Source organism: Pteropus medius, unplaced genomic scaffold, assembly GCF_902729225.1.
Source record: "Pteropus medius unplaced genomic scaffold, Ma_sr-lr_union100, whole genome shotgun sequence".
NCBI lineage: Eukaryota > Metazoa > Chordata > Mammalia > Chiroptera > Pteropodidae > Pteropus > Pteropus medius.
Genome location: NW_024349799.1, coordinates 15382955 through 15405169, shown reverse-complemented (window position 1 = coordinate 15405169; position 22215 = coordinate 15382955). Strand labels below are relative to the sequence as shown.

The following is a 22215-nucleotide window of genomic DNA, read 5'->3' as shown; positions in this document are numbered from 1 at the left end:
AACAGCAATAGATCTTGCTTTTAATCACTTTCACTTCTAGGCCGACACTCGAAGGGGGTGGCGAAGACCGTAACAAAGCAACGAGTAGAGTCACATTTTGACCTTGAGCTTCGGGCAGCTGTGATGCATGACATTCTGGACATGATGCCTGAGGGGATCAAACAGAACAAGGCCCGGACAATCTTGCAGCACCTCAGTGAAGCCTGGCGCTGCTGGAAGGCCAACATTCCCTGGAAGGCGAGTGTCTCCCCAAATAGGGAGGCATGGATATCATCTTCCTGGGGTTAGGATTACCACTCCCAGATGTCCTTAGGGGGCCTTGTGGCTCCCGTCACTTTCTCATTGTGCCTTTTGCACTTCAGGTCCCTGGGCTGCCAACGCCCATAGAGAATATGATCCTTCGATATGTAAAGGCCAAGGCTGACTGGTGGACCAACACTGCCCACTACAACCGAGAACGGATCCGCCGTGGGGCCACTGTGGACAAGACTGTTTGCAAAAAGAACCTGGGCCGCCTCACCCGGCTCTACTTGAAGGCAGAACAGGAGCGGCAGCACAACTACCTGAAGGTTGGGCACAGTAGGCTGGAATAGTTGTGGGGGTTGGGCAGGGAATAGACTGCAGAGTTGAGGCCATGCCTTCTGCTGGAGGGATTGGCTACAGTGAAGGGCTAATTGTTATGTCTGCCTTGTAGGATGGGCCTTACATCACAGCAGAGGAAGCGGTGGCAGTGTATACCACCACTGTGCATTGGTTGGAAAGCCGTAGGTTCTCACCCATTCCATTCCCCCCGCTCTCCTACAAGCATGACACCAAGTTGCTTATCTTGGCCTTGGAGCGGCTCAAGGAAGCTTACAGGTGAGGAGTGGAATAGATAAGTTCCTATGAGAAGGTGACAAGAAAATGGCCTCATCGTCAGAATCCAAAGAAAGGTTTAGCCTCAGTCCTTTCTGGATTTGGCTTCCTCTTGGTTTTCTTACTCACTTTTCCTTTTACCTCGTCAGTGTGAAGTCTCGGTTAAACCAGTCCCAGAGAGAGGAGCTAGGCCTGATTGAGCAAGCCTATGACAACCCCCACGAGGCATTGTCCCGCATCAAGCGTCACCTCCTCACACAGAGAGCCTTTAAAGAAGTGAGTGAGATGCCCCCCATGTTTTCTTTTCGCTCTACTATTCATTCATGGAATCCATGGTCACCTCAGGTGATTGGTGGATTGATATGAGCCACCTTCCCTGTCCCACAGGTAGGCATTGAGTTCATGGATCTCTACAGCCACCTGGTGCCAGTGTATGATGTGGAGCCACTAGAGAAGATAACTGATGCCTACTTGGACCAGTACCTGTGGTATGAAGCTGACAAGCGACGCCTTTTCCCACCCTGGATCAAGCCTGCTGACACAGAACCACCTCCTCTGCTTGTTTATAAGTGGTGCCAAGGTAAAACTTCAGGGATCATCCCTGAGAAAGGGAGGTGAATTGAGTTCTACATCAGAATTCTCCTTTGGGCAGCATAAGTCATTTATCTCTTACTGCTTGGTACTAAGGAAATAGTGTTGATTTTAAACTGAGCAAAGCTGACACTCCTAGTATTCCAGATGAACGAGCACAACGGTAGTATGATTGGGTTATGGAATATGATAGCTACTGTAGACGGTAGTCCGGAAAAGGAATTTCTAACCTGCTGGAGTCCTGTCTTGCTTATTCCTCAGGCATCAATAACCTACAGGACGTGTGGGAGACAAGTGAGGGCGAATGCAATGTTATGCTGGAGTCACGTTTTGAGAAGATGTATGAAAAGATCGACTTGACCCTGCTTAATAGGCTGCTGCGACTCATTGTAGACCATAACATAGCTGACTACATGACAGCCAAGAACAATGTTGTCATCAACTATAAGGTATGTCTTGGGGGTAAGGTAGCAAGGAATTGGGAGAGAGAGTCTGGCTCCTGAGTTAGAATCTGCTGAGGGGAGGACAAAAGAGAATGGGCCCTGGAGAAGCCTGAGACATGGTCATGGGTTAAGAGTTGTTAGGTGTTATGTCTGTCTTTTTAGGACATGAACCATACAAATTCATATGGGATCATCAGAGGCCTGCAGTTTGCCTCATTCATCGTGCAATACTATGGCCTGGTGATGGATTTGCTTGTGTTGGGATTACACCGAGCAAGTGAGATGGCTGGGCCGCCTCAGATGCCAAATGACTTTCTCAGTTTCCAGGACATAGCCACCGAAGCTGCCCACCCCATTCGTCTCTTCTGCAGATACATTGATCGCATCCATATTTTCTTCAGGTGAGGGACGGCCTGGATTCTTATCCTGGAAGGGCACTGAGGCATATGCCCAGCCTCTAGAAGCGGCTTTTGTACCTTAGTTGACTCTCTGCTATGTTGGAGCACTAAAATAGAATGAAGTTCTTTGAGTAGGGTAGGGGTCGGAGGTGGGCTCCATCCGTCTCACGCACCTTGCCTGGTATAGGTTCACAGCAGATGAGGCTCGAGACCTGATCCAGCGTTACCTGACAGAGCACCCTGACCCCAACAATGAAAACATCGTTGGCTATAATAACAAGAAATGCTGGCCCAGAGATGCCCGCATGCGCCTCATGAAGCATGATGTCAACTTGTGAGTCTAAGTGGGGGCTGTGGGAACTGGAAGGACATCAGCCTGAGGGAGTCAGAAAATTAGAGGGAATTTATGAGGTTGTGCCTGGGTAGGAGTGTACTGTTGGCATATCATTAGTCTGATCTTTGAGGTACGTTCCTTCCAGGATACCTATGTGATCGTATGTTCTCTGGGCAGGGGTCGGGCAGTGTTCTGGGACATCAAGAACCGTCTGCCACGGTCAGTGACTACAGTTCAGTGGGAGAACAGCTTCGTGTCTGTGTACAGTAAGGACAACCCTAATCTGCTGTTCAACATGTGTGGCTTTGAGTGTCGTATCTTGCCTAAATGCCGCACCAGCTATGAGGAGTTCACCCACAAGGATGGAGTCTGGAACCTACAGAATGAGGTACAGCCTGGGAAGTGGGCCAGGAGTAGCACTGCTAACCCTGTACCTCCGGGATAAATGGGGGTGAGGATTTTTGGTACAGCTTTTCATTATCAGTCAGCTGGGCCTTGTTGGGTGGGCAGAGCTCGGTGGTGGGCAGAGTTAGTCTTTGCTCCTGTGGAAGTACCAGAGACAAGTTGACCTTAACCTTGTTTAGGTTACTAAGGAACGGACAGCCCAGTGTTTTCTGCGTGTGGATGATGAGTCAATGCAGCGTTTCCATAACCGCGTGCGTCAAATTCTGATGGCCTCTGGTTCCACCACCTTCACCAAGGTATATCACACAGTCAGCCCCAGCTTTCCTCATGTCCTCTGCCCATCTCACATCTCTTTCAACTCATCCCCTGGTTTGCTCTCCTTTCTTCCCAGCATTGTCCACCATATCAGTCTTCATGCTTTGTTTTATAGCAGCTTCGAGTGTCGAATCTACTCAGTTATTTTCTGAGAGTTCTCTGTAGGACTTTTGCAGCCTACTTTTGTGTAGTTGATGACTCTAAATTAAGGCAAGAATAGAAGTTGGATTTTTTTAATCTTAGAAATTTATTTATTTGAGGTCTGATTAACATATAACATTATATTAGTTTCAGGTATGCAGTGTATTGATTTGAAATATATAATGTAACATGATCAACAGTAAGTCCAGTTAGCTGGATTTTTTAATTTGAACAAAAAAAATCACTGTTTTTGCATCTTCCCAAGGGCTAGTTATCCAAGTCTTATAGTTCATCTTTTAACCACTAACTTAGTGTGCATGTTACCTCAGTGTTTATTTCCCTTTCGGTTGCTTCCAGAGGCCCAGTTCAAGGCACTGGAATTGAAAAAGAATAATCTGAAGATTTCTTAACTGTATGCTTAAGTTTTTGCAAGGTTCAAAAAGTCATCTTGCTCATTCCACTGTCTTCCCATGCCATTATAATGGAGTATATGAATATCTTGACTGATGGTCTCAAGAGCATATAATGACAAAAAGAGGAAAACGCTAGGTTCTTATTTGGCTATGCTACAAAGTCATTGTCCGTTTTCAAACTGTGATGATGAGGTAGGATTATACTTGTGAATTTAAAATCATTGATGGTCACAGAGCTGGAAAAATTGTGAACTTCACAGGCAAGTTAAACAAGTATGGCCAATCAGCCCCAGATTTGATGAGCAACTCAAATATCTAGAAAAATGGCAGAATAATCTCTACTCAGCCCATCAGTTTGGTTTCATTGTGCTGACAGCTTAAGCTAGCATTATGGTCCATGAAGAAGCAAGACAAAAAACACACAGGAGGGAAAATCTTGGGATTCTTTTTCTAGGAATGTAATATATATCTAGAAATAAAGTGGATTAAAAAAAAGTCACCTCATCCTGGTTTCCCTTAGAATAACTTTTAGCTGTAGCCTTTTTCATTCTGCTCTTCATTTCCCTTCAAATACGTAGCACATAATGCTTTAAATATTTTTAGTGATGCTTCCTTTGAAGATATATTTTCTTACTATTTCTTACCTAAAATTCCTTATGATAAATTTTTTTGAAATATAGCACAAAGAAAGTTTGTTTTTTTAGGTTGGATTATTCCCTCTGAGGGTTAGATAACAGGAATTATTTATCTTACTCATTTTGTTGGTGTTTGTTGATAACTACTGCACACACTACATGCAAGGTTGAATCTCTGCCTTCATTGAGCTCACTTACCTAGTTGGAGACACAGATGCATCTGTGTCAGCATCACAGTCAGCATCTCTATTATAGGATGTGTTTATAGAGCTATTGTATTATTTGGGAATCTGTAAGAACACTCAAGTTAATGACCAGTCTATTTAGGAAAAAGGAAAGTCTTCCTGAAAAAAGTAACATGGGATGAGGCAGTGAGGGACGGTAATCTTTGAGCCAGAAGTATGGAGAGGTAACTAGCATAATGTGTGTGGTGCTATAAAAAGTTGAGAGTTTACTAGAGTGAAATTGTGGAGTTGGGACTATTAGCAGACGGAGGCTGGATAAGCAAGAGCCAGATCTTGGAGGGCATTGCATACTTTGTTAAGAGTCTTGTAAGAGGTTTTTAAACATGGGAATGACTTTTTGAGATTTCTGTGTTAGGTGGTTTACTTTTGCAGCTGTGGGGAAGATGAGTTTAGAGGAATAGAATATGAAATCAGGTTTGGGGACTATTGCTGAAGTCCAGATAAAAATGAGAGCAGGGAAAGTAGAGGTGAGAGGAGAACAGATTTGATAAGCAGGTAAAATCAGTAGAGCTTCTTTTTGGTGGGATGCCAGAGGGAAAGGAAGAGGTCAAAATAACATTCAGTTTTTGGCATGGGTGACTAGGTGGATATTGGTGCCACCAGCTGGAAGACTAAAGATGAGCAGGTTAGGGAGAAAATAAATGAGTTTAGTTGAGGATGTGTAACAAGTTTGAGGTTACTGAGAACATCCAGATGGAGGTGTCCAGCAGATATTTATCGTATTTCTTTAATTCCAAGATAAATATATACGTACATGTGTATGTGTATTTTTCCTCTTAGGGGTGCCTTTTAAATTGACGGTCTCTTAGATTTGATGAAAATAACTATGAGTTTGAAGCTCCAGGGAGAGAAATCAGGTAAGAAAGTAAGAGCAGTCAGGAGTAACTTAAAGGTTTCCTGTAGGATTTCCAAGTGAAGATACTTTGCAGTCTGAAGATTGGAGAAGATGTCTGGGTCAAAGATGTAGATTTAGGAGTCTGTCAGCACAAAGAAGATAGTTGAAAGCTCAAGAGTGAACAAGATTACCCAGGGAAAGTATAAAGAGTGAGAAGAGCAGAGGGACGAGTTTGGAATCATTGGGAACACTGAGTAGCAGTGTGGCCAGACTGGGAGAGTGTGGGGTCATGGGAGCCAAGGCTGTCAAGAATGGGGTGGCCACTTAACAGTTGCAGTTGCTTAAGAGTGCTTCAGTTAGATAAAGTCTGAAAAATATCCATTGAATTTGGCAGCCAGGACGTCATTGGTGACCTTAGCAAGAGCCATGTCAGAAATAGTTGGGATAGAAGCCAGATTGCAATGGGTGAGGCTTTATGGGAAGTGAGGGAGTGGAGACAGTAGTGTGGGTTTGTCAGAGCTGGAGTAAGAGGAGGGAGGACATTAGATGCCACCTAGAGGGAGATATAAGTCAAGGCAGGTATTTTTAAAGCGTTGTGACTTGGGTGTGTTTTCAGTAACCCATTTCCTGTATGCCAGTGGCGCTTGCAGCTGCAGCATTTACCCTGAGATAACTCGCAGATTACAGTCCTAACCTTACCCCAAATTTTGCCACGAAATATCTCTTATTATTTTTGCATAGGTCTAGTATATCCCTAGCCTTTGGAAACAAATGACATCACTTTATAGCATTCTGTTTTTAGTAATAGTATTTCCATTTACAGAATATAGTCATTCTTAATTGCTGAAAATATCAAATGCTAGAAAATGTATCATTCCTATTTGTGATGGTAACATTCTGGAATAGTTGTTAGCTGAAGATTCATTTGATGAATCTGATTTATGTAAACATTTCTGTTACATTAGGATTAGAGACAAGTTCTGTTTAGAAATAATTCCAAGAACAGTTTTTATTTTCACGTTGAAAACCAGTCAGATTTTCTTCAGCCTCAAAGAGCGTGTTTATGTAAAATTAAATTAACGCTGGGAGCAAGCTGCACTTTTTTTTTCCGAACGGGAAATGAGTTAAGGAGCCAGTGGTTCAGAATGCAACAGAGAAGTGTGATGAGTGATGGAACAGTGTTCCAGAGGAATCGAATAGGGTTAGTGTAAAGGGCAAGCATAGGGAAACATCCTCTGAACCTAACAGAAAAGTTGTCTGGATAAAGTGAATGTAGATAAGTTTAGTGGGAATTATAACAAATCTTGAAAATTTCATCATTGCCTGGGCTGGAGTCTGGGCCATGGGATGCTGGACTTAAGCTCAGTGGTGAGAATATGATAGGATTGTTGAAGAAACTACACCGAGGGTCCAGGTGGATTTCGGAAAAATGAAGACATCTGTAAGGTTGTGTGAGTTCTTCCCAGAGACACTTAGCTACTGTGATGGGATGGAGTACGCTCATAGATTATAGTGGTGATTTAAGTTTGGAGTTTTGCCAGAGGGCTGTTGTGGAGTGGTAAGGGATTGGATATGGGGGAATCAGGGTGTTGTCCATTATTGGAATCCTAGTTTATGGGAGGGGTAAGAAGGAAGAGACCAATGGTCTTAGGAAAAAAAAGTAGAGCCTGAGTAATTGAGGAATGTCAGAGGTTAGAGAAAGGTTTACTATATTGGTTAGAAGCACAAGTTTAGAGTCAAATTGAGTTCAGATCACAGCTCTATTGCATTACTAGTTGGAATACTGAGAAAGTCACCCACTTTGGGCCTCAGTTCCCCATGTATGGAGATGCTGATCATTACCTAGCTCAAAGGGCTTTTGTGAGAAATAATGCATATAGTAAGCTATATTACATGGTAAATTGCTTAATGTTTGCTCTCATTAATCAGAGGGATCACAGATTATGATCAGATAGAATATTGGGATTTGTTTCCTGTGGTGTGTTAAGGTGTAAGCAGGTTTTGCAATAAAATTTCTTGGTCTTCCAGAGCTGATAATAGAAGGGAAATATCCAGTAGTCCTAGAAGTGGCTGGACTTTATGGTCCTATTCCTGTCCTATAAAATTTTCCTTACCCCTTGGACTCATAATTATTGCTGCCACTACCACTTTAGGTGCTCCCACCATTCCTGCTTTAAGTATATGTATACTACCCAGACTTGGAGATAGGACCCTTTTTTTCAGCCCTAGTAGTAGCTATGATATAAGGCTGGATGTTTGAGCAGATACTTGATAAGAGCCAGGAATAACAGAAGGAAAATAGAGATGTACCTTGTTAGATAATCTGACCTATAGAGTACAGCCTACTTAGCTTTAGTTTATGAAGGGCTGTGAGGCTACCTTCCTGCTTAGTTCCCTGTCTTCCCGTAAACCACAATCTCTCTGTCCCCCTCACCAGGGAATCTCTTTAAGCATGTCTAGATGGCTTGCTTAAAGTCTAAAGCCCAGAGGAAGAGACCTTGAGAGAACATCTTTGCCTGGCAGTAGATGTCTTTCTTTGTTTTTGTTTTTTTTTGTTTTGTTTTGACATTTCTTTTTGAAGACTATTTTTTTTTCAGAGCAATTTTAGGTGTATAGTAAAATCGAGAGGAAGGTACAGAAATTTCCCAAATACTCCCTGCCCCTATACATGCATCGCCTCCCCCATTATCAACATCACTTGTCATAGTGGTATATTTTTACATTGACACATCATAATCACCCAGTCCATATGGTTCACTCTCGGTGTATGTTCTATGAGTTTGGGTAAATGTATTATATCCATCATTACAGTATCATACAGAGTATTTTCATTGTCCCAGAAATCCTCTGTTCTCTACCAATTCATTTCTTCCCCCACTATACATTTACTTTCTTTTTTAATTAACTTTATTTTTATTTAATATAACTGATGAAGTTAACAGACAAATATATTTTAATGTGATGAAGTTATAATTGATAAGTTTGCCATCTATATTTGAAAAGATTTCAGGCCATACATTTACTTTTAAATGGAAAAAAACTTGTTGTCTAATGTACCATAGTTCAAAAGGATACGGTAAAAGTTCCCATTAATTTTTATACCAGTTACTTTTTCATTTACAGTAAAAAGAAATCAAATATAACAAAACCAAGGACACACCCAGAATCCCATCATCCTAACATTATTTTTTATTTTTGTTACCTTCCTTTCCAAATTGGTCATGTGTGCTGGGCAACTTATATAAATTAAAAATTTTTTTTTGAAGACTTAAAGGCATAATATGTGTAAAGCTCTTATCAGGGTACCTAGAATTTGTAGTCACTCAATGTTAGTTTGTCTCCTCTCATCCCTAGGAATTTCTATTCTTAAAGGAATATGGTACTCTCTGGGAGTTCATACTTAACTCCCCTTCAGGAATAAAGCAGTGGTAACTGCAGCGGAACTGGCATGTTCTATATTACAAACCATGCAGCTGGCAATTCCAACAACCAAATACTGTTAGAGAACTTACTAAGCCTCAGAGTTGTCCTACTGGAGTCCATTTGTCTTTACCCCCATATCTAGTTCATTTTGGTCCCCAGCCCTCCTTTCTATATAGGTTCTCTGCTTTTGTTGTTTCATCCTGAGCTCAAGCTAGATGGTCAGTCCAGCTTTTGTGATGTGGTTCATGCTATTACCTCACTCCACAGTCTCTTTGTCCTGTCTGTCCCTGTTATTCACTCAAGGATAATTTCTATGATAACTCCAGCCAATGTGATCTTTTACTTCAATAATTATTCAGAAAACATATTCTTTACCTTAAAGTCTTGATGATATCACTTGGTATTTTGTGGTTTACCCTCTTTTTTTAATTGATCTTTCCAAAGAACCAGCTTTGGTTTCATTGATTTTTTTAAAAAAAATTGTCTCCTTTCTGTTCATTAAAATAGAAAATCTATTTATGATTTCTGCTCTTCTGTTATCTTTCTTTTTACTTACTTTGGGTTTAATATGCTCTTAGTTTTCTAGTTTGTTAAGGTAAAATGTTAAATGATCAATTTTGGACCTTTCTTTTTAATAGATGTACTCATTACTGTAAATTCCTTACTGTAAGCACTGCTTTGCCTGCATCCAACAAATTTTGAAAGATTATGTTTTCATTTTCATTCAGTTAAAAATATTTTTTAATTTCCCTCACGTTTTTATTTCACCCCTATGGGTATTTAGAAACATACTGTTTAATTTTCAAATATTTGAGGGTTTTCCAGGTAATTTTCTGTTATTTCTAGTTTAATTCCATTATGGTCAGAAAACTTACTTTGTATAATCTTAGTTTTTTCAAACGTATTAAGATTTATGGTCTAGCATATATAGTCTATTTTGGTGACTCTCATACGTACTTGAAAAGAATCGATATTCTGTTATTGTTGGGTAGAGTGTTTTATAAATGTCAATTAGATCCAGTTGACTGATTGATTGTGTTGGTCAAGTCTTTCTATATACTTGATTTTTTTTGTCTGTAACAGTTAATGAGAGGAATGTTGGAAATCTCTAGCTACAACTGTGGATTTATTTATTTCCCCTTTTTAAGTCCTTTGTTGGGGGAATGAGGGCTTCAGAAACACTGTTCACTTTATTAAAGACATCCATCCAAGCTTAACAGCATAAAGCCATGTGACTTTTTTCAAGAAAATTGTATGTGTTTTTGAGCATGGAAGAATGTAAAAAGGGCAAATAATCCATCAGGACATTTTGTTGAACACAGCTGAAAGTTGGGCTTGCAGATGGAAAACCAAAGAGTCATCCAGGATACTAGCAGGCTTAGGGAACTTGGGATACCAAAATGAAAATCGACAAACCTTTTGTCCAAGTAGCAGTGAACGTGCATATAGGTGATGACCAAGGAATGTGCCAGCTGTGGAATGTTGTATCATTGCTGTACTTGAAGAGACAGCTAGAATTAGAAATGGACTTTACAGTTGGTACACACATAAACACTTCTATAGATAGAAGCAGCTCTGTTCATACCCCTGAACATGTATTGTTCATACACTTGGGCATAATAATTGATTTATTTTTTAGTCTTATGTTTCAATAGGTCCATTATCTTTTGCTTCATATATTTTGAAGCTCTGTTATTAGGTATGTAATGTGTTTAGGATTATTATGTCTTAATGAATTGACTCCATCATTATGAAATGTCCCCCTTTATTCCTGGTAATGTTCTCTGTTCTGAAGTCTACTCTGATATCAGTAGCGCTACTCTAGCTTTGTTTTCTGTTGCACGGATGTCTTTTTTCATCTTTTTACTTTTAACCTGTGTCTTTATAATTAAAGTTCATTTCCTGTTATATAGCATATATTCAGCATGTAGTTGAATCTTGCTTTCTTAAAAAAAATCCAATTTGACAATGTTTGCCTTATAAATATTATAAATATTCCAATTAAGTTTAATGTAACTATCAATATAATTGAGTTGAAATCTACCATTTTTGTTTTTTATTCTATCTACATTTTTTCCTCTTTTCCTGTTGTCTTTTGGATTGAGTGGGTTTTTTTTTTAATGATTTTAATTTATCTTCACACTTTGCTATGCTATGCTTTTTTGTTTTATAACTTTTATTGGTTGCTCTAGGGTTTACAGTATACATCTCTGACTTAACTACAGCCTACTATGACCATTAGTCTCCTACTAATATCACTTTACATATAGTACAAGAACCTCATAACAGTATGCTTCTATTTTTCCTCTGTAGTATTTTTGTTTTCATCGTATGTTTTAATTGTACCTGTATTATAACCACAATACTTGGTTACTATTTTTGCTTTAAACAGCCTTTGTCTTTTATAGAAATTACAAAATAAGAAAAATGTCTTTTACATTTTACCCACATACTTATTATTGCTGGTGTTCTTATTACTTTATATAGATCCACATTTCCATCTGGAATTGTTTTCCTTCTGCTTAAAGAATTTCTTTTAACATTTCTTATAGTAAACGTCTGCCAGCAATAAATACACACTGCTTTTGTTTGGAAAAGTGTTTATTTTGCCTTCATTTCTGTTAACGTAAACCATTATTTTCTAATGCAGTTTTAGAATGTTTTTAACCCCATCAGTATATGTTTTCATATATTGTAATTTTTATCTCTGGAAGTTCCATTTGGGTCTCTAACATCTTCTATTTTTCTCATTATGTTTCTGTTTTTCTTTATATACTCAAGCATAATTATACGATTTGTAATGGCTGTTTTAAAGGTTCTTGTCTTCTAATTCCATCATCTATTATTTCTAGATCTGTTTCTGTTTATTGATTTTTCTTTGGGTTGTGGGTAATTTATTTCTACTTCTTTGTATGCCTGGTAATTTTTGATTGAATGTTAGAAATTATGAATTTTATGTAGTTGATTTCTGGATTTTGTTATGTTCCTTTAAAGGATATTAGGCTGTGTTTTGTTGTACAATTCAGTAATTTGTGGATTAGTTTGATCCTTTTGAGGCTTGCTTTTAAGCTTGGTTATGGTGAATCCATTATTGAGACTAATTTACTTCCACTACTAAGGTGATAATTTTCTGGAGACTCTACCCAGTTCCCTTTGTAATACAGAGTCTCTCTGCTCTGGCTGGTGGGAATACAAACTGTTACCAGCCTTATGTAAGCTGTGAGACTTGTTCAGCTTACTGATCTCTGATGGTTCTTTCTCTGACCTTGGAGTTTCATCACATACAGATTGGTACTTAGCCGAAACTTGAGGAGATCCGTTCATGGATCTCCAGAGATTTCTTTCTGTGTACCTTCCTTTTCTCTAGTACTTCTGCCCACCCACCCCCAAATCCTAGCTGCTTTGGCCTCCTGAACCCTTACCCTTCCATGTTTGTGTTGCAGCTTAGAAACTGCCACTAGGCAGTAAGTAAGGTGGGACAGTTTGGGGGCTCACTTCATTTGTTTCCCTTGTTCTCAAGGGTCATAGTCTGTGCATTTTGCCAGTTTTCTGAAAATACTGTTCCGTATATCTAGTTTTCTAGTTTATAGTGGAAAGGCAATTTCTGTGGCCCCAATTAGTTTTTATTCCCTCCATTAATTTTTCAATAGTATTTTTCATCCCTTCTCCCTCCCCTACCCACTGTGGTCTTATTTAATAACACTGTTACCTCAGTTCATTCTTTCGTTGAGATGAAATTCATACTTTTAAAGTGTACAAATAAGTGGTTTTTCAGTATATTCATAAAATCGTGCAACCATTACCACTGTCTAATTCCAGAACACTTTCATCACCCCCAGAGGAAACTCCACACCTATTGGCAGTCACTCCCTATTGTCCCCCACCCACCTCCCTCTCCCAGCCCCTGGCAACCACTAATTTATTTTTTGTCTATATGGATTTGCTTGTTCTGGAGTTTTCATATAAATGGAATCTATAGTATATGACCTTTTTGTCTGGCTGCTTTTATTTAGCATAATGCTTTTAAGATTCATCCATGTTTTGGCATGCATCAGTACTTCAGTATTTTTCATGGCTGAATAATATTCCGTCATATGGATATACCACATTTTGTTCATCCGTTTGTTAGTTGATGTGCATTTGGGTTTTTTCCGCTTTTTGACTATTAGGAATAACGTTACTGTGAAATTTGTGTATACTTTTTTGTGTGGATGTATGTTTTCATTTCTCTTGAGTATATACCTAGGAGTAGAATTGCTGGGTCATGTGGTAACTGTTTAACCTTTGGAGGAACTGCTAGACTGTTTCTTAAAGTGTCTGCACCACTTCACATTCCACTAGCAGTATATGAGAGTTCCATTTTCTCCGCATTCTTGCTAGCACTTGTCACTGCCTTATAGCCATCCCAATAGGTGTTAAGTAGTATCTCACAGTGGTTTTATTTATACATATTTCTTTAATGACTTTGCGTTCAAATCTTTCTTCAGAACTAGGGAGCATACAACTAATTGGATTAAGTAGTCCCCCCACCCCAGTGGCCCATCTATAATTTACTTCTTTCCCATTATCTTCAGATTGTGAATAAGTGGAACACAGCTCTTATTGGCCTTATGACATACTTTCGGGAGGCTGTGGTGAACACCCAGGAGCTCCTGGACTTGCTGGTGAAGTGTGAGAACAAGATCCAGACACGTATCAAGATTGGCCTCAACTCCAAGATGCCAAGTCGGTTCCCCCCTGTTGTGTTCTATACCCCTAAGGAGTTGGGTGGACTCGGCATGCTCTCAATGGGCCATGTGCTTATCCCTCAGTCTGACCTCAGGTAGGACTTGGCTGAAAATCTTGCTAGACCCTGTGGGAAGGGGATTTTTTATTTTTAGGCTTTATTTTTTTTTCTAATCTTGGTTATATCCCAAAACAGGTGGTCCAAGCAGACAGATGTAGGTATCACACACTTTCGTTCAGGAATGAGCCATGAAGAAGACCAGCTGATTCCCAACTTGTACCGCTACATACAGCCATGGGAGAGTGAGTTCATTGATTCTCAGCGAGTCTGGGCCGAGTATGCACTCAAGAGACAAGAGGCCATTGCTCAGAACAGGTGGGCATCCAGGAAGGCATAGCCGTCCTGTGGAGGATAACCTTTGAGTCCTGCATGGAGGTTGGGAGCAGAGCATGCCGTATTTTTATGGAGAGCTGGAAGTAGATTCTACATCTGACTCTGGTTACTCTTGGCCAGGGAGGTATGCTGAACTCAATATGAGTGTGTGTTTGATGTTTTTTCTTTGGCAGACGACTGACCTTAGAAGATCTAGAAGATTCATGGGATCGTGGCATTCCTCGAATCAACACCCTCTTCCAGAAGGACCGGCACACACTGGCTTATGATAAGGGCTGGCGTGTTCGAACTGACTTTAAGCAGTACCAGGTACATGGAGAGGATAATGGAGAGATTTTCCCTGAATTAGGAGACTCCATGGCCACAGTGGGAACCTAGGACAGTAGGTACCTAGAAGCTTGACCATATTTGCCTTGCCATCTAGGTTTTGAAGCAGAACCCTTTCTGGTGGACACACCAGCGGCATGATGGGAAGCTCTGGAACCTAAACAATTACCGTACAGACATGATCCAGGCCCTGGGTGGTGTGGAAGGCATCCTGGAGCACACACTCTTCAAAGGCACTTACTTTCCTACCTGGGAGGGGCTTTTCTGGTGAGGATTCTCTTCTCCCCTTACAGTGACCTGTTACAACTCTCCTGAGCTCATCCCTCGTGTGCTTTTGTGCTCTGTGGTGTGTCTCAGATAGCTACCCCCATGATGTCAGATACTACTTTATCTGATCTCTTCTGCTTCCCAGGGAGAAGGCCAGTGGTTTTGAGGAGTCTATGAAGTGGAAGAAGCTAACTAATGCTCAGCGATCAGGATTGAACCAGATTCCCAATCGTAGATTCACCCTCTGGTGGTCCCCAACCATCAACCGAGCCAATGTGAGTTGGGTAGATATGGGAGCTTGGAAGCTAAAAACAAGTGTTTCTACTTTCTTAATTATGTCCTGAGAACCAGAGTCTCTTGATCTCTATTGTCACTCCTTTTTTCCTCTCAGGTATATGTAGGATTTCAGGTGCAGCTGGATCTGACAGGTATCTTCATGCATGGCAAGATCCCCACACTGAAGATCTCTCTCATCCAGATTTTCCGAGCTCACTTGTGGCAGAAGATCCATGAGAGTATTGTTATGGATTTGTGTCAGGTGAGCTAGAATTAAGGAGAGGGGAAAAGTCAGGTCAGCTCACTCTTTTGGGTATGGGAAATCCACCCTGGAAGCTCTGAGGATGAGACTTCTATTGTGATACTATTTTAAGTTTTATCAGCCTTCATTTTAAATGGCTTCCATAACCAGTCATAACCTTTCCACCTTTTCCTATAGGTGTTTGACCAGGAACTAGATGCACTAGAAATTGAAACAGTACAAAAGGAGACAATTCACCCCCGAAAGTCCTATAAGATGAACTCTTCCTGTGCAGATATCCTGCTCTTTGCCTCCTATAAGTGGAATGTTTCCCGACCCTCATTGCTGGCAGACTCCAAGTAAGTGCCTTATGACCCAGTTCTAGACATCCAGGAACCTTAGTTTTACTGTTCTTCTAGCAGTACTACTATAGGAATTGTCCCTGCCTGCCTTTCTTTCTAACTTGGAGCCATTGGTACTGCTGGATCCTATCAACACCCTTAGCCAGGTCTGCTGATTCTTTGGGGTTGGGGAGTCTTATTGATTTGGAATAGGCAGAGGGATTGGTTTCAAGAGTTAGATGTAGTAATTGAGCATTCTTGTGGTTTTGGGAACATTGGTCGTATCAGTGGCTTCCTGGAAGCCTGTGCTCCTGATCCCTCTCTTCCCTCAGGGATGTGATGGACAGCACCACCACTCAGAAGTATTGGATTGACATCCAGTTGCGCTGGGGGGACTATGATTCCCATGACATTGAGCGCTATGCCCGGGCCAAGTTCTTGGACTATACCACAGACAACATGAGTATCTACCCTTCACCCACAGGTGTGCTCATTGCCATTGACCTGGCCTATAACCTGCACAGGTAAGTTGGGGCTCAGAGGCATGTATTTTCTCTCAGTCCTGTACTTTAATATACACGTGTTTTAGTTTACTCAGGTGAACTGAGGTTTGGCTCTTTCCTCCTGTGGGTCACTGACTCTTCCCTGCCTCTATGTACATGAGTAGACCCTTATTGTCAGCCTGGCCAAAAGCCCTTTAGTCCTCTGTAGAGTTGCAGTTTGCCTTGTTCCTGGGGCTACCAGGCTAGTCTAACTTTTCTTGCCTTTTCCACCTTCACAGTGCCTATGGAAACTGGTTCCCAGGTAGCAAGCCTCTTATACAGCAGGCTATGGCCAAGATCATGAAGGCAAACCCTGCCTTGTATGTGTTACGTGAACGCATCCGCAAGGGGCTGCAGCTGTATTCATCTGAGCCCACTGAGCCCTATCTGTCCTCTCAGAACTATGGTGAGCTCTTCTCCAACCAGATTATCTGGTTTGTGGATGACACTAATGTCTACAGAGTGACTATTCACAAGGTGAGAAGAGTTAGAAGCAATATAGGAGTGTGGGACTCTATAGATGCCTATGGGAGGGTAATAGGGCAAGTGCATGCACATTGGAATGAAGGCAAGGATGGTTGTGTCTACGCCGTGCTAACTGCTGTAATTGTTCTTTAGACCTTTGAAGGGAACTTGACAACCAAGCCCATCAATGGGGCCATCTTCATCTTCAACCCACGCACAGGGCAGCTGTTTCTCAAAATAATCCATACATCTGTGTGGGCTGGACAGAAGCGTTTGGGGCAGGTGAGCAGGCTAAAGGATATGAAAGCTGTAGAACCTTGCTGCTTCTTATTCTTTGATATGTGGGTGTGAGTATGCTTGTGTGAGAGAGAGGGAGAGAATATCTTGTTTCTCTCTTTGAAAGATTGAGGGCATCTTATTTGAACTTCTTCCCTGAATTACTTAACATGGGAAGTATTCTATAGGAGGTCCTTTATTATGTGCCAGCTGGTCTCTCTGCTTCCTGAATCTCCCATCTTTAAACTATCTTGAACAGGGCTACCAAAAATCACCTTTCTAAAACGAACAGGCATTCTTAAAACATCACTTTCATCTCTGCCTCAAAGCCTTTGGTGGCCACTTCTTGCTAAATTAACTCTTCTTTGGCTTCTTAGACACTTGATATCTGACTGGGTCGTAACCTCGCCAGCCACAGCTTCACTTTATAACACATTTCCTCTTAATATCACAAGGTGATATTAGTCCAGGATCCTAGTATCCCCAAACCCTGACGCTCCTTTCCATCTGTTTCTTTGCTCATATATCTTTTTTCTAGAATGAACTCTTCTCTTTTTTCTGTTTATCATAGTCTTATTCATTAAGATCTGTTTCTCCGTGCAGCTCTTTATGACTTTTAGCCTTGATTTCTTTTGTCCCTGACATTGTGTAGTATAATCACATACTGGCTTGTATGAGTTTTGTACAGCCAACTAGGTTGAAAACCCTTTAGGGCAAGTCCATTCGACACTTTTACTTCACTTCTGAAGTATCTAACTCAATAACAGTGCACAACAGAAACAGTTTGATTACTTCGAGACTGGGATCTTCTCTTTTAATTTAATTGGGTGGGTGGAGACTCAATTTCCATTTCCTCCTCTTGTTTTTCAGTTGGCTAAGTGGAAGACAGCTGAGGAGGTGGCTGCCCTGATCCGGTCTCTGCCTGTGGAGGAGCAGCCCAAGCAGATCATTGTCACTAGGAAGGGCATGCTGGATCCATTGGAGGTGAGAGGTGGATGAGGTGGAAGAAAGGAGGGCTGAGACCTGCAGGCTCTGTGTCTAATCTTGGATTTTATCTTGTCTCAGGTACACTTGCTGGACTTCCCCAATATCGTGATCAAAGGATCAGAGCTTCAACTCCCTTTCCAGGCTTGTCTCAAGGTGGAAAAGTTTGGGGACCTCATCCTTAAAGCCACTGAGCCCCAGATGGTTCTCTTTAACCTTTATGATGACTGGCTCAAGACTATCTCATCTTACACGGTATGAAGCCATGTCATGAAGAGGGTCACTTTAAGAGGAGTGGGTTTGGGACCACGAAAAAATCTCATGCCCTAGCTTTTCCCACAGGCCCCTTACGGGGCCATTTTTACATCTTCAACCTGTGTATGGGACAGTGACTCTCTGTTCTGTATATCAAATTGACTCGTAACGGGGGACAGAGTTGGAGGGCAGTGGCACTGTAGAGTTTAAAATCAATTCCTGGGTTCCCTGGAAGAATAGGATCGACAAGAGGGAAGGACATCAAGCATCTGACCTCCCTTTGCACTGCCACATCTCTTCCTAGGCTTTCTCCCGCCTCATTTTAATTCTGCGTGCCCTGCATGTGAACAATGACCGGGCAAAGGTGATCCTGAAGCCAGATAAGACTACTATTACAGAACCACACCACATCTGGCCCACTCTGACTGACGAGGAATGGATCAAGGTGGAGGTGCAACTCAAGGATCTTATCTTGGCTGACTATGGCAAGAAAAACAAGTGAGCAGCAGTGGTGGGGACAGATGGAAGATCCAAAAAGAGTGACATAACTGGCTCAATATATGGTTTTTGGGATTTTGAAACATTTAGGCTCAGAGGTTTCTCACATTGTCCTGGAGATACCTATAGAAGAGAGGTTAGCAGTGTCTTCGGATAGTGTAGGAAGTGTCCATATTTCGGGGCTTCAGTCTGAATCTTGGGTATTGTTTCTCAGCAGAGGCACTGTTGTTATTTTGGGTAAGGCATTTCTTTACTGTCCGTACATTACAGGAAATTTTAACACCCCAGACCACCAGGTACCTGTCATTGTGGCAAGCAGAACTGTCCACACATTTCCAGGGTGGCTGCGTGTACCAGCTCTGACATGTTTTAGGGTTTCTGTTCCTGAGAATTGTTCTATTTCAGGGCACTTTTTATCAAGAAAAAGTGTGAGAGATGGATGCTGAGTAGGTTTGAGTATGGCTGAAAGGTGCACATAAGGCCATCCTGGGATGTGATGAATCTTATTAGTATTAGCACATCTCCACTTCACAGTTCCTTTACAAGTGTCACTTGAAGATTGTCTGGCATAAGAGTATGGGCTACCCTATCCCACCAAGTTACACTCTTGTTATTGAGGCATAAGTGACTAAGGAGAAGGGATCCTTGTGATGTGACCCACACTGTTCCCACAGTGTGAATGTGGCATCACTGACACAGTCAGAAATTCGAGACATCATCCTGGGTATGGAGATCTCGGCACCTTCACAGCAGCGGCAGCAAATAGCTGAAATTGAGAAGCAGACCAAGGAACAGTCACAGCTGACTGCAACACAGACTCGTACTGTCAATAAGCATGGCGATGAGATCATCACCTCTACCACCAGCAACTATGAGACCCAGACTTTCTCGTCTAAGACTGAATGGAGGGTCAGGTACTGTAAGGGGCAAGAGGGATAGGGATGGAAAGACCTGCTCATGTTTGGGTCGAGAAATGCTGACATCCTTCCCTGTTTTTAGGGCCATCTCTGCTGCCAACCTGCACCTAAGGACCAATCATATCTATGTTTCATCCGATGATATCAAGGAGACTGGTTATACCTATATCCTTCCCAAGAATGTGCTTAAGAAGTTCATCTGCATATCTGACCTTCGAGCCCAAGTGAGTAAGGGTGCTCAACCAGGTCACGGTGTGTACTCAACATTTTATTTGTCTAAAATTCAACTGAGGTTTCCTGGAACTTGTGCTAGTTTCAAGATTCATGGATAAGTAAATATATAAGGATAGATTCATGGATAAATAAATATATAAGGATAGCTAAAACAGAAAGGAGGGTTTTGGTCCTCACCAGATATCAAAACATTGTAAAGTTAATGTTAATTAAGAGAATGAGGTATTATTGATCTAGAAGTTATGAGAAGAGACTAGCATATAGTTAGAAACATTCATGTGTGTATAATAAATGTGGTGTATCAAGTCTGTAGGATTAAGGATGTCTTATGATGACACAATCAGAAAAAGTAAGCTATATCGTTACCTCAAAATAAAATTCAAGTAGAATAAAGCTCTGAATGTAAAATGCTTAATAAACTGTAGAGTATTAGAAAAAAATATTACCTTAGTGTTGGGTTAGCCTTCTTAAACAATACACAAAGGACAAAACTACAATCAAAACTAATAACTTGTGTGTGACAAAGGGTACCACAAAAAAAACTAAAAATATTTGCATAACTAAGATATAATGGATCAGCCTCTAGAGAATTCTCAGAAGTTTGTTTTTTAAAAAAGACAGCTGTAGAAGAATGGGCAAAGAATATGCAGGTAGTTCAGAAAAGGAACTACAGATGGCAAATATAATATGAAAAGATGTTCATCTTTACTAGTTATCAGGGAAATTCATGTTTTATGAAAGATTTGTGGCCTCTGGTTGATGAATTTGAAAAGATTCTTAATCTATGTGGGTGAGTTTATAGATAGGAACACAGTTCCTCTTTGTTGATGGCAGTGTAAAATTTTAAATGCCTCCTCATGAGCTATATGCTTGTGTGCTTATGGATACTATACTTAAATATATCAATTGGGGAGTGTGTGAACAGTGCCAATTCTTGGGGTGCCAGTCAAGAGATTCTGATGCGGTGACTATGAAATGAGGTCCATCTTTAACATTTTGAACAAGTACCCCAGGTGGAGATGCTGATCACATTTTTAGAAACTGCCCTTATTCTTGAAGGAAAGGAAGCAAAGGGCTGACAGCCTCAAGTCTGGTCTGGTACTAAGAATCGTTTTGACTCCTGACCCCATTGTCTTCAGATTGCAGGATACCTGTATGGGGTGAGCCCACCGGATAACCCCCAGGTAAAGGAAATCCGCTGCATTGTGATGGTACCACAGTGGGGCACCCACCAGACTGTGCACCTGCCTGGCCAGCTGCCCCAGCATGAGTACCTCAAGGTCAGTGGGAATGTGGAAGAACAGGGGCTTTCTGCTGTCAGGGTTGGGGAGGGAAGGCAGGCATGTTACTCTCGTGGGGGGATTCCTGTCTGCAGATAGGGCTCTAAATAGCTTTTCACTGCTCTTTGCCTATAGGAGATGGAACCCTTAGGTTGGATCCACACTCAGCCCAATGAGTCCCCACAGTTATCGCCCCAGGATGTTACCACCCATGCTAAAATCATGGCTGACAACCCATCATGGGATGGTGAGAAGACCATCATCATCACCTGCAGGTGGGCTTGAAGCCCCCCATGTGGGGAAGTATGGTGGGGCTGGCATTGCAGGCCAGGAACCAGAATAGTGGCCTGAACTCTCACTTTGTCTTCATCCCTCTTCAGCTTCACACCAGGCTCCTGCACACTGACAGCCTACAAGCTGACCCCCAGCGGCTATGAATGGGGCCGTCAGAACACGGACAAGGGCAACAACCCAAAGGGGTATCTACCCTCGCACTACGAGAGGGTCCAGATGCTACTGTCAGACCGCTTCCTTGGCTTCTTTATGGTCCCTGCCCAGTCCTCATGGAACTACAACTTTATGGGTAGGTGGGAATGGGGTTAGGCCATCGCCCTTAGCACTTGGGGCCTGCCTCTGGTTTGGAGATGGCCCAGGGGCTCCAGCTGGGTGGGACAAGTAAAGGACAGGTGAACCTTGTTAACATTGGACATTTTCATCTACCCCAAGGTGTCCGGCATGATCCCAACATGAAGTATGAGCTGCAGCTGGCAAACCCCAAAGAATTCTACCACGAGGTGCATAGACCCTCGCATTTCCTCAACTTTGCCCTCCTGCAGGAGGGTGAGGTCTACTCTGCGGACCGAGAGGACCTCTATGCCTAGTTGTTTCCTCACCTGCTTCAGACTCCAGAAAGGCTGGATGGAGCCTTTACCCTGCAGACAAGCTGATGACATTCAACAGCTTGGCTCCTTTTTTCTCTGTTTTGTGCTTGTGTTGACCTCCTGATGGCTTGTAATCCTGAACAAAGTATAATAAATTTTGTATAAATTGGAGGGGGGGTTTTTGTTTGTTTTTTTCTTCCTGAGCTCAAATTCTAGGTGTAGGATTGGCGAGAGGCTGGGCTTGTTAATGGCATGGTGCTGGGCTCAGCCTTGAGAGGA

At 41.8% G+C, this 22215-nt stretch overlaps 1 protein-coding gene and 1 pseudogene across 2 annotated transcripts in view; both read left to right on the top strand.

Annotated features, from left to right (window-relative positions):
* Window positions 1–22107, top strand: part of PRPF8 (pre-mRNA processing factor 8) — a 28386-nt gene extending 6279 nt beyond the window's left edge. For both annotated transcript variants that reach the window (XM_039886281.1, XM_039886282.1), the window contains exons 15-43: window positions 41–237; window positions 363–569; window positions 695–858; window positions 1005–1131; window positions 1243–1435; window positions 1708–1895; window positions 2052–2290; window positions 2475–2621; window positions 2799–3009; window positions 3206–3322; window positions 13608–13855; window positions 13955–14134; window positions 14326–14461; window positions 14577–14746; window positions 14892–15021; window positions 15138–15284; window positions 15462–15622; window positions 15937–16128; window positions 16386–16623; window positions 16765–16893; window positions 17758–17871; window positions 17953–18126; window positions 18431–18624; window positions 19299–19538; window positions 19624–19765; window positions 20915–21055; window positions 21191–21330; window positions 21436–21638; window positions 21782–22107. In XM_039886281.1, coding sequence (XP_039742215.1) covers window positions 41–237; window positions 363–569; window positions 695–858; window positions 1005–1131; window positions 1243–1435; window positions 1708–1895; window positions 2052–2290; window positions 2475–2621; window positions 2799–3009; window positions 3206–3322; window positions 13608–13855; window positions 13955–14134; window positions 14326–14461; window positions 14577–14746; window positions 14892–15021; window positions 15138–15284; window positions 15462–15622; window positions 15937–16128; window positions 16386–16623; window positions 16765–16893; window positions 17758–17871; window positions 17953–18126; window positions 18431–18624; window positions 19299–19538; window positions 19624–19765; window positions 20915–21055; window positions 21191–21330; window positions 21436–21638; window positions 21782–21936 — 5024 coding nt within the window. In that variant the 3' untranslated portion in view covers window positions 21937–22107. The remainder of the gene's footprint in view (window positions 1–40; window positions 238–362; window positions 570–694; window positions 859–1004; window positions 1132–1242; window positions 1436–1707; window positions 1896–2051; window positions 2291–2474; window positions 2622–2798; window positions 3010–3205; window positions 3323–13607; window positions 13856–13954; window positions 14135–14325; window positions 14462–14576; window positions 14747–14891; window positions 15022–15137; window positions 15285–15461; window positions 15623–15936; window positions 16129–16385; window positions 16624–16764; window positions 16894–17757; window positions 17872–17952; window positions 18127–18430; window positions 18625–19298; window positions 19539–19623; window positions 19766–20914; window positions 21056–21190; window positions 21331–21435; window positions 21639–21781) is intronic.
* LOC120621042 (40S ribosomal protein S15a-like) lies at window positions 3331–13592 on the top strand (annotated as a pseudogene).
* Window positions 22108–22215: the final 108 nt, after the last annotated feature.